An 11,650-nucleotide genomic window follows, 5' to 3' on the forward strand; every position below is an offset into this window, starting at 1 on the left:
GTAACCCATCATCATGTTGCATCCACCACCCAAAAATATGACTTTTTGCATTTTTTCAACAACTTTACTTGGGAGTTTTGGCAGGAACTTTGGGTGGAAATACCAATTCTTTAAAAATGTCACTAACAATGCATTTTTTTTAACAATTTGATAGTTAAATTACTAGAAGAATTATTTTTTATTATTAAGATAATTTTGCTATGCATTATACTTGTATTTAGAAAATGAATTTTTTAATATATATATCCATATATATATATATATATATATACATATATATATATATATATATATATATACATATATATATATATATATGTATGTTTAATATCATTCAATTTTTTAAAAATTGTCTTATAGTTTTATTTAGTTCTTTTGTTCTTTTTGTATTGAATCATTTATTAGCAGCTTTGAGTCTAAAAACTTTATGTTTTAAAAGTTCTTTTTAAAGAAAAACCAGTTATTTATACTAATTTACTGTAATTACGTAGAATATTATGTAACATTAATAAAACTTAAGAATCAAAGAATAATAAATTAAACAATATTGGCTCAGATATTTAAATTGTTTTAAAAGCTCTACTTGGCAAATGTATCATTTCTCTAAAATTCTTTACAAAAAACATTGATCAAAGGCATTTATGATCCGAGTTTTAAAGTTCAATAACACAATAAAAATATTTATTATTTATTTAAAAATATAGATATTTATATATAGCTACGTCTTTTTTAAAAATTGTCTTGTCTATTTGAACATGGAGTTTTGAACATAATTTTTTTTGTTAAAATTTTAATTTAAAAATAAAAGAAAAGGAAAGATAATTCAACAAACAAAATATTTCATCAAGAGAATATTACAAAAATGATTTTATATAAGCAAAAATAGGAATTGTTTTACTCAGTGATTACAATTAAGAAGAGGAGTTCACAATACTGAATATGTTCAGGGTACTTCCCAAAAGCACACAATAAAATATGTTTATGAAAAGGGATCCTCTAACATCATATTATTTACATAAAAGGTTCTATTCAATGTCAAATAATATTATTCTATATTTTTTTTGGATGTTTGTGTGTAGAAACATGTGCATTCATTCATTCATTCATTCATTCATACACTATGAACACCAGGTTCTGTTCTTGACAATTCCTGGTAATGAACTAGATGCGAATGATTCAGTTAAACAAATAAAACCATTACTTTGCAATTAAGAAACGCGTCACACCTCCGTCCATGGTCTTCAGGAGAATCGAACCCGTGATCGAACCCATGGTGTCCAGATCAGGCTCGGACCCATACCAACCACCACCGAACCTGCCTGCTCGGGCCAGAAAATTTCAAGGGGCCGTCTGAACGGCCCGCGACGAACGATTCCGTCAACGAACTACGTCGCAGTCGTAGACACCTACTACGACTGCTGATTCTGCAAAAGCAGAGCCTCTGATCTCACCATATTAAGAAAATTAGTGCCAGAAATACTGCGACTTCAACGTCTGTGACTCACGGATCATACGAAAACACGAGACCCAGGAAATATTGTAACGCCAAATCGGGGTGTACAGGATGATTTATTTAGAAGTTGTGTTGCATTAAGTTCGAGACTCAGGAATAGTAGAATTGCAAAAGAGGAATGGACTGAGGTATCTTGGAGCACGTGGGGTTGACTAACAGTTGAGGAATCAGCTGTCGAGAGGAAAAAATACACTATCGGGAGTTGGGAGTTTCCATTCTCACGACGTGCCGAGCGACCGCAGTCTGGACAAGTGGAGGTTGGATCAAGATGATTGGGATTTCCTGAAATAGTAGTCGGAACTGCGAAGTGCCCTGGATCATGTGCGTGACCAGGAGGTGATTCGAGCACATTGACAGAGACACGGGGGTTGTGAGGCTTCAGAAGACTTGTGCCGATGGCCCTACCTGATGACCAGGACCCGATGGCACGTTATCTGCTCATGGATGCTTTACCAGTAGTGGTAGATCAGGCAGATACTTATTGCGGAAGAAAATATCGATGAGTTCATGTCAGAGTTCAGATAATCCAACGGCTTGAAGACATCGCACTCCTGCAATCTTGTGACCGACTCCACCCACATGTGATCTCATCACCTTCGAGTTGTCTGTATCGTCGTGTTGTCTGTATTGCGCATGAGAGTAAAGGTGAAACTTAGTGAACTGAATATTGTGAGCGCCACTTGGGCCACCACTCCCGCTGCAGTCTGTTGGAATAGCCTGCATTTCAGTGCATGGGTAGCATGGCGGATAGTGGACATGTTGTATTCAATATATATATAGATATATAACTTTGCATGCTAAAAGATTGTTTTAGAGTGAAAGGTCAGGGTCTTTGTCACTAATTGAATAATATTTGTATTGTTATTAAACAATCCCTTCAGCTGAGTAGTTTACCATAATACCTTGCTAACTGACAATTAGAGAGTAAACTAGCATAGATTCCTTCCATTCAGCACAGGTTGGATTCGTCGTAGAATTAAAGTCCAACTGCTGACCATGAAGCATATTGCTGATGTGGAGATTGACTTTTGAAGGAAACCAGCCCATGTTGAGGTCGTGGATGTAAACATTTGTTGAATATTTTGTTGCTAAAAAATCTATATATATATATATATATATATATATATACATATGAATTAGCATATGGAATTTAATTTTAATTAAAAAAAAAGTCTTGAAAATAAGCATGTCACAACTTCAAAAATGCATACAAATACATACATACATAGCATACTAAACAACGAAACAGCATTTGCTAATAATCTTTACTATCTCCAATACAAAGTCCAGAATGCCCACAGGTTATAAATAAATAACTAAATAATATATAAATATATATATATATATATATATATATATACACACACACACACCCACGAGCTTTCATGGTCAAAATGGTAAAAATACGATCCATTTTTACAGCATTCAACGCAGAGGGCCAGTGTGCAACAGTGAGGAATCTTCCGCTGCCAGCAAGAGAGGGTATAAGCATCTACTCGCCGAGATATGAGAACCAGCATCATCTCTTCCTCACGTCTCCGATCACACACACTCACTCACTCACACTCGGTGCCTTGCATCCGTTCATTGCTTGCCAGGTACGTGATCCAATGCCCAATGCTCGCAGTCAAACCAACTCTGTTTCGCAAATTCACTCACCTGATTGTTCTGGACTGGACTGGGACTGGGGCTGTTGGTGCAAGCTCCTGAAGCCTCTCGTCGATTTCAGGCTCTTCACGTTTGCTTGTGGACTGTTCTGATTGTTCTTCTTCTCCATTCCCAGACCTTGCCATGTGAACTGGGAAGATATGCTTATAGCATTTTGATGAATGACTTTCCCGGTTAACATGAGGCACTGGAGTTTGATTTTGAGAGGCCATAGAGAGAGAGAGAGAGAGAGAGAGAGAGATCTGTTGGGTGAAGTTCCGGTAACGGTGTTGGTTGTACTCCCCTGTCGGTAGTGATGTGAGTTGGGATTTGTGATGCAGGTACTTCAGAAGCACTGAAGTTATCTCGATTGAATCGATCGCGAACATCAGCCAATTCTGCCAAGTATGTGAGCTGGCTCTGTAATGGTGAAATAGTTTGGGTTCTACAAAGCTTGAGTCAGGCGCCTTGGTTAAATTTAGTTCTGGATCTGATTCTTAACATCATTAGTGTCTTGTCATTAAAGCCCACGCTTGTCACTTTCAATCTGTTAAGAAATTGGAAAAAATGCATTGATTGGCTGCTGATCGTTAGATTAGTGGAGTACCGGAATGATGAATGCTTCTGTAGTTACTAATTCCAGGTTTCTCCTTCAATTTTGTCAAGCACTTCACGTATCTCCCTGCATTTTGTAACAGGTCCCCAGCCATGGCGCCACTTGCATCCATCGTCGTGCGTCCACACGCCATGGAAGATCGTTGTCTCGTAGCACCCCATCCCGAAGTCCGCCAGCGCCTCCTCACACGATACAATGAAATCAAGGCCACTATTGCCCAGTCCTCGGAGCTTTCCTTCCTTCGCTCGGTACTCCGCCCCATTGAGAGGCGCCCGCCAGGATTCAACGATGGTCTTCTCCGCCCTGGCCCAACCTTTCGCCCCGGAATGACCTTCGCGGCGCAGCTCAAGGAGCGCGTTCTCCTCCGCGGCGACGTGAACGTCATCGTGGTCTTGGTAGACTTCTCTGACCAGAAATTCACTCCCTCTCAAACAAAAGAGCATTACGCCAAGCTCTGGTTCCAGGAGGGCTCCAACAGTGTGAAAGACTACTTCAGGGACGTTTCCAACAACAAGGTGGACATCAAGGGAGAAGTCGTTGGCCCCTACCGGATGCCGAAGCCGATCTCGTATTACGCAAACGAGGAGAATGGAACTGGTAGCACGGCTCCAAACGCAAGAACAATGGCTCGAGATGCAGCCATCTTGGCCAACCCGAAGGTGAATTTCTCTAAATACGATAACGATGGCGATGGGTTTGTGGACGCGTTTGTGATTGTGCACGCAGGCTCCGGAGCGGAGAGGACGAGTAATCCCAACGACATCTGGAGCCATAAATGGGTGCTAGACAAGGGGGCGTATCAAGCCGACGGGACGAAGGTCTACAGCTACCTGACTGTTCCAGCGGATTGTAAGCTTGGAGTATGCGCGCACGAGCTCGGGCATCTAGCGTTTGGGTGGCCAGACTTGTATGACGCAGATTACACTTCGAGTGGAATTGGGGATTGGTGTTTGATGGCCGGTGGGAGTTACAATGGTAACGAGGATAATCCCGCGACTCCGTGCGCGTGGTGCAAGGTGGACCAAGGGTGGGTGGAAGTCATCACGCCAAAGGAGACGCAGAAGTGAGTTCCATCATGTCGATCACCCTGTTTCTTAAGTTTCTGATGAATTTTGAATCCAGAGCTTTTAAACGATTGCACGGAGACTTGCGTTTTCTGTAATATGAAGAGTTTAGTGTTAGGTTTAGCTGATACTACGGGTGCGCTGAAAGAAATTTACATATCTTGCGTATTGATGTGTTGGTTGTTCTAATGATCGATCCAGGGTGTCGCTGCCAGATGTGAAAGATGAGCATAAGGTGCTGAAGTTATGGACGGACGGTGTCGCCATGAGTGAGTATTTTCTGGTTGAGAATCGTCAATTGAAGGGGCGCGACAAGGATCTGCCAGCTGGGGGGTTGCTGGTGTGGCACATTGACGAGACGAAGGACGACAACACGAGCGAGCAGACGAATTACAAGGTGGCGTTGGTGCAGAGTGACGGCCTGATGGAACTGGAGCGCACTAAAAGGGATCAAGGAGACAATGGCGACCCATTTCCGGGGGTCAAGGGAGTCCGGGTGATCAACACGACGACGAACCCATCGACGAAAGGGAATAATGGCGTGCCTACTGGAGTGGCTATTAGCGACATCAGCGACCCTGCAGATGTCATGACTTTCACTGTGTCTGTTAGCAATAAAAACCCTGCCAAAGCGCAGATTGGAGAGGGATCCACCTCAGACGTGGCGAAAATTCACTTAAGCACGCACTAGATGCGTATTGGTGAAGAGTTCCACGCAAACTGAACGGTAGATGGCTTACGAACGACTACAGCAATAAAAACGTGTAAAGAGATTTGATTGCAAAAAATATTCAAATATTGTGATGCATTATTACAAAAACTTGGCACTTGTTCTAGCAAGCAGCTCTGAGAATTTTTTTTTCTTTTTCACCAGAGTTCTACAACCTCGGCCCACAATTTACACAATGCTATGCTTCCGGACGTGACCCATTCATTCTGCACACTGTGAAGCCTCACAAACAAAGTTTACCGATTATTCACTTATCTCCGTTCTCATGGGTGAGGTCCTCGTCCTCAGTCGCTACCAATTCAACAGAAATTGCTCGATCTAGTCCCTTAACTCTTAAACATTATTGCTCTATTGGATAAAATCGAAGATAGAAATGCTTGCTGGTGGTGATGTTGATGCAAGTGGTGAAGTGCTGCAATTTCATCATTCTGTAATCGGCTGCTCTATTTGGTGTAACTTTCGATTGATCGTTTGTCCGATGAGATGTGTTTCCGATTTGCCAACACTAGAAGCTGCCGACAATTCAACGCTTTCTGGAATACTGAATGAAGCCCTCAGTGAGGAGGCTTCACTTGGGAAGTAATATCAAGTTCTTGCATTTCTTGATGGTGGTTCTGTTACTTGAAAATTCTTAGGCATCAAAGAACACTAACATAACGATTGAGATAAAAATGCACAGGATGGTGCTCGTCCTGCACGGAATAGCTGGTTAGAGGTCACGAAGATTACGGACGTTTTGTCGAATAGGCCAACAGTATGTCTAGCCTAGTGACTAATGAAGGAAATAGCTTGCACGTGTTCAGGTAAGTTCATACACACTACGCAGCTTGTTCGTTCGATCACATGCCATGTAACTCGGAACACCTGAAAGACTATTTACATAGTGCACAGAAGTTGATAGAGTTTATGAACGGTGTGTGGCCTACGCAGTTTGGCCGCGTCATGACTCCTTGAATGCATGACCATCGGAAGACTGATGATTTATAATCGAAGACTGATGATTGTTCGATATTCGTCTTGATCGTTCCTTATCTGTAAATCTGCACATGAGTAATCCATAGGTGGCACAAAGCCGATGAAAGGTTCTCTTCAGTTATTTTGGGGAAATGTGGTCTCAGATTGTGGTTCCCTAGATCCCTTACAAAGTCGTCTAGGGGTGCTCTGGGTAAGCTACATGTGCACAACAACAAGGGACACCAAAATAGAAGCAGAATTTCCTCATCGACCTTTATCCGAGAAATGACCATATGGTTCAAGGTGCCCCGCCAAATGTGTGCGAAACAGTGTTAATCCTCACTGTATTACCCTCACAGCAGTTCAACACTAAAACTTTCGCGGAGGTTAAAACTCGTCTCAAGCCGTCTATTCGAGCAGAGAAACATTTGTCCATAGATCGACCAAACTTCCAGAGGAGAAACTAAAAACAATCTCCGAGCTAGAGAGAGAACTGGAGGGATTGGTATGATAGTGCTGTAGCGTGGTCTCGGCAAGTTCCCTTACGTGTTTCTGTAAATATCCATGCATTGGCGGGGTGTTTGTTGGTAAGCATTTTTTTCAGGGCTTTGGAGTTTCGTGGGGTTTGCATTCATAATGTTTGAGGACCCAGAAATACCGACGACTGTTCTCCTCGTCAGCTCGTTAGTGGTGCAGTTGTTGCTGTCGTGGCAATCGAGAGACGAAGTGGAGAATGGGCACAAGACGGCAGCGTGTGCACATGCTCGATCTCTTCTTCGTCGACGAACAGGCTTCGTTAATGTCAGTCTTTCAAACTGCAAGGTGTCATTCTGGACGCTTTTCGTAACTCACATTGGCTATTTGCAGTGGTAGGCGATGTGCTTGTGAAGAATGCTAATCCAACTCGTTCCATTTACAATCGAGACATCTGCAATATGCCTAACCACATGGAATTCGCCCCCAGCAAACCTCCCAGGTGGTGATTCCGACGTGGTGTCCCATCATGAATCCAGTTCGTCGTGCACTGTCTCTCAATACACATTACAGCGGCGGGTTTCGTGAAAATCCTTTAAACCCTGTTCTTGCACTGGTATGGCTAATGTGTATATGTATAGGTCCATATTGGTTACAAATACCTACAATAATCATAGATGGTACAGGGCATTGATTTTTTTTATGCTCTAGAGTTTCCCAATTTGATGTTATGTTTCGAAATTATCCGTTTAAATAATACCATTTTTTATTCATTTTTTTATTTTGTGAAATGCGTTTGTACCTGTACAGAAACATGTATAGAGCACATTCGAGAGCATGGACTCGAGACGTACAGGCTACAAATTTTGTAAAATTCCTCCACTTTTCCGTGTTGCTTTGACATTCTTCAGATTGCGAAGTGTCCAGCAGTGAAAACCCAAAACCCTGGACGACTAAGGAAGCTTGTCCTGGCTAAAACGCGGAGGCAAACCGCAGGGAAGCGTCGAAGGGCGAGGCTATGCTTGGGGGACGGAGAGGAGCAGTATCAAGAGCGAGGACGGCAAGCAGCGGAGGGAGATAAGGTAACGTCATCCTGCATAGCTTCCTTTTCCGCATTTGGTCGCATAGAAAGGTTGTGCAAAACGATTGTCGTCTCCTAAATTCTCGACACCCTTTTCCAGCTCTTTGTAGTGAGGTAGGGTTTCAGGGCATGGAAGAAACGCGGCAGGATTAGGCGGGCACTAGGCTTTCAATTGCTGAAAGCTACCCACTCGCTTCTGGTAGTTGGCGATGGCTTTCAGCGATAGAAGACCCATCCAATTCCAACTCGCTAAAATGCCCTAGTGTATGCGTCTGATGTCTCACCAATGCCTGACTCTCTAGTTCTCTTCAGTGCCGCGTTCGGGAACCTGTGGGATTTTTTTGACAGGGGATCGATGACAGGTCTTTGTTGGGTTCCAACGCTTGCCTCTGTTTCCTCCGTAGGTTTCTGAGGTTTGTTCAAAGTGTGTGAAAGTTCAGTTTGTGAAATTCTCAATCATGAAAGGTTTGCAGTTATCAGCCGAACAAGAGTTATGGTAACTATAGTTTCTTGGTTTTTGTTGCACTCTGTAAACCGTTGTGTTAGTCCTCTGGGAGGTGGACCACGTCCTTTTGTGACTTCGTACTTCGAATTGCTCTGTTCTACATCTTTGATCTTCAAGAAATTGTTGATTACATTGATTTTACTGTTTCATTCCATGCCTAAGTCTTTTAAGGCGTGCTAGAGACAGACCTCAATGTGTCCAGCTTGGAAATTTGAGGACTGTTCTTTTTCGCTGTGTAGATTTAAAGAAGCGCCAGCTTTTCTTGAATTGGGGTTGTAATTTGGAGCATTAATCCCTTGATTAGTGGAGGAGGGCGCTGGTTTGTTTGAGTTGCAACTACCTTCGAACATGATGATTTCTGCTCTCAATCGATGGACAGCATACTCTTCTCTTGTCTGGTAGAAGCTGCATCGGAGCCTCGACTTGCCCTTTTGTTCGCAAATTTCACCTCGTTCTTCATTTGCACCATTCCAATCTTCCCAACCGAGTTAGCATTTTGAACTCCTTTGCACACCTGTCTCCCTGCATTGGTTCGTTGTTGCACTACTACTGACGCACTGGCATGTTGTCGGAAGGTTTGGGATTCTGTGTCGATGGAGTAAAGGGTATCCTGCGACTGGATTTTAGCTGGTAGTGCGGTCAAACATTACCATGTTTGTTCTCTATCTTCGTCTTGGTGCTTTATAGGATTCACCTGCTGAATTCTTCTCATTTTTCCATAGAATTTTTTTATCGCAGATTCCAATTTGAGGAATCGTTGCTAAATACAGGTTCATTAACACCACGGAGTTTTGTTGTACATGCTACTATAGTGTGCAGCAAGTGTAGCTCTTCTAGCGTCAGGCTGATCGACATTTAAAGTTTTCTTACAAAGGATCAATGCAGGAATTTTGTGGCCAGTTTAGGTGCATTAGTTATCTTCAGTTAGCGAACATATTGAAGGAGATATGTGCACCATTGAACTTTCTGTTTTGTTTGCCATTGAATGGTGCCATCCAACAAAAAAAATGGTATTGATGTGTCCGTTAGCGAAATAGATCTAACAGTTGATGGCGATTCGAGGAGCACCTGTGGCGGTCTTTGGTGGGCAATTGTTGCAGTGGTGATCCAAGGTCAAGGAAGGAGGTGAACTTGTGTTTATCTAGATTGTTGTCTGAATTTGCAGAATTTTTTATGTGTAATGGAGGTAGAAATGGCTCTTTTTTGTCTTTATCACCATAGCAGTAATTTCTGTAGCAGTTCGAAACTGGGTTCGGAGAGTGGTAAGTTACTGAGTGAGAAGCTTGTTCGAGACAAGATGATGAAGCTTTACTAGTTCAATTACCTGAATGAATATGTGTACTTGGAGATTTGGAACCAGTAAACCTTGAGTATACTTCCTTTTTTTTTCTTTTCTTTCCTTTTTTCCTTTTGTCTCATTAGGTTTGATGGTCTTTCTACTTGCAGTGTACCTGTAGAGGTTTCGAGTTGAACTTTTCTTTCTGCATGGCCTCGCAGGAGCAAGCTCATACATGGCCACGCAAAAGTAAAAGTAGAAGTCAATGAGCGCTTTATTACAAATTGCCCTCTGATGGGTTTGCTGATGTCTCATTTTCTAAGGTATGGCGGCTCAAATTGGGGATGGTGAAGTGACTGAGATCAAAGAAGAGGCAATTGACAAGCCATCTGCTAAGCGCAAGGCAGATGCTCCAAGTCACCGGAAAGACAAGACTTCACGATGTCTTGTGGATTCTTCGCACGTGTGCGCGTTGGAAGCTGCTTTTCATCATCATTTTGCAGTGTACAGTAAGGATCGGAAGACTGTGAACCAAATCATTCCAAGTGTTGTTTGGAAAGCAGTTTACTCTCAGTACAAAAGAATCTTTCCCAACTCAAAATTTCAGCAAGAGAGCCTGAAAGACCGCCTTCGAGAAATGATTAAGGAAAAGAAAACTGAAAATTCTGCCCAACTGGGCACAGAGAAAGCTGTTTCGCAAAGTGAGGAGGTCCTGATCCACTTGAAAAGCCCTGATGAGTATGCAAACGGAAATGATCCAAGAAGTAGACGATTCTTGATTGAAGAGATACCTACAGCACTTGGCTCAGTTGCAAATCCGAGCTCCAGTAGGTCTGATGTCCCCCCAACCTGGCTTCCAAATGCCCTTCTGGCCAGTCAAGAAAAGCAGATGGTAAAAGTGCAGATGTTGCAACAGAAAGTTCCAAGCATTGCTTCCTTGACTACCCAATTTCAAGATTCCTCTCAGAAACAGGATGCTTTGTTAAGTGCCGAGCTAGCTATCAGTTTAGAGAAGCTGAACAAGCACAAAATTGCTAACCTGAAGAGTGCTAGAGATCTAGGAGTGATCAGCGAGGAGGAGTTCAAAGAGAAGGTTAAAACACTTCTGAACCTGTAGTTCACCAATGGTTTTACATGTGATCAAGTTGGTCCACCCAGCAGCAGTTACGATGAGCTACCAGCAACTTCCTCGATATAAACTAATTGCACAAATTACTAAATAATTAATAAGTAGCAGCTATGAAATCATCACATTTTATTAACTTTTTTTAGATAACTCTTACTTATAGCTGCACTTTAAACTTAATCAATAATCAGATCTCTACGAACTCTTTGAAGCTAATGAAATATCGTGATGAGGCTGCAAGCCACAACAGCATGAACACCTTCCTTTCCTGCAGAAGTAGGTTCGAATGAAATGACAAAGCGCAATAACGCTGTCCTCCAAATAGCCATCTCTAGACCAGACAAACTGATTTTCGCAAATGACAACCCAAATGATCGGCACTCATTATGCCAGAAACCAGCATCATGTTGATCATAGCATAGTCTAAATCCAAACCTGTGAATTCACAAGACTTAAAAATTCAAGTATCATCGTAACACGATTGCATGATCAATTTCATTCCCTAGGTCATGTTGACTCTCCTCTTATATAATGTGGTAGCATCTATTATGAATTTACAGAATAGCAATGCTACGATCTGGGGTGTGCCAAGGCGCATGGCTGACTACTCAATTTGTATTCAAGTCTTTTTTTCAGAAATCATCGGGCATAGCGTTTTGAATAA

General features: G+C 42.2%; 2 protein-coding genes across 9 annotated transcripts; both read left to right on the forward strand.

Annotated features, from left to right (window-relative positions):
• The first annotated feature begins 3,044 nt into the window (after positions 1 to 3,044).
• Positions 3,045 to 5,660, forward strand: LOC112290453 (uncharacterized). Its single transcript, XM_090255477.1, has 4 exons — positions 3,045 to 3,209; positions 3,502 to 3,565; positions 3,859 to 4,839; positions 5,042 to 5,660. Exons 1-4 carry the CDS (start codon positions 3,131 to 3,133, stop codon positions 5,529 to 5,531), a joined length of 1,614 nt encoding a protein of 537 aa, XP_090111603.1. The 5' UTR covers positions 3,045 to 3,130; the 3' UTR covers positions 5,532 to 5,660.
• A 1,729-nt stretch (positions 5,661 to 7,389) lies between these two features.
• Positions 7,390 to 11,108, forward strand: LOC112290454 (uncharacterized). 8 transcript variants are annotated; one of them, XM_090255480.1, is made up of 5 exons: positions 7,493 to 7,614; positions 7,809 to 7,866; positions 7,995 to 8,080; positions 8,824 to 9,709; positions 10,184 to 11,108. In XM_090255480.1, the coding sequence occupies exon 5, from the start codon at positions 10,186 to 10,188 to the stop codon at positions 10,975 to 10,977; it is 792 nt and encodes a 263-aa protein (XP_090111606.1). In that variant the 5' UTR covers positions 7,493 to 7,614; positions 7,809 to 7,866; positions 7,995 to 8,080; positions 8,824 to 9,709; positions 10,184 to 10,185; the 3' UTR covers positions 10,978 to 11,108. The 8 variants fall into 8 exon arrangements, with proteins under 8 accessions (XP_024392467.1, XP_090111606.1, XP_073394471.1 ...); XM_073538370.2 differs by having other exon boundaries at positions 9,622 to 9,709; XM_024536699.3 differs by lacking the exon at positions 8,824 to 9,709 and having other exon boundaries at positions 7,390 to 7,614; positions 10,184 to 11,059.
• The last annotated feature ends 542 nt before the right edge of the window (positions 11,109 to 11,650 follow it).

The sequence above is a fragment of the Physcomitrium patens genome, chromosome 13, assembly GCF_059467195.1.
Source record: "Physcomitrium patens ecotype Gransden chromosome 13, ASM5946719v1, whole genome shotgun sequence".
In the NCBI taxonomy this organism is placed as follows: Eukaryota; Viridiplantae; Streptophyta; class Bryopsida; order Funariales; family Funariaceae; genus Physcomitrium; species Physcomitrium patens.

Bases quoted from the DNA above. Each gene is read 5' to 3' on its own strand.
- LOC112290453 (XM_090255477.1), top strand. From the start codon at position 3,131: ATGCTCGCAGTCAAACCAACTCTGTTTCGCAAATTCACTCACCTGATT. The intron at 3,210-3,501 runs GTGCAAGCTCCT...TTTGTGATGCAG, and splicing joins GACTGGGACTGGGGCTGTTG to GTACTTCAGAAGCACTGAAG. The intron at 4,840-5,041 runs GTGAGTTCCATC...TGATCGATCCAG, and splicing joins ACGCCAAAGGAGACGCAGAA to GGTGTCGCTGCCAGATGTGA.
- LOC112290454 (XM_024536699.3), top strand. From the start codon at position 10,186: ATGGCGGCTCAAATTGGGGATGGTGAAGTGACTGAGATCAAAGAAGAG.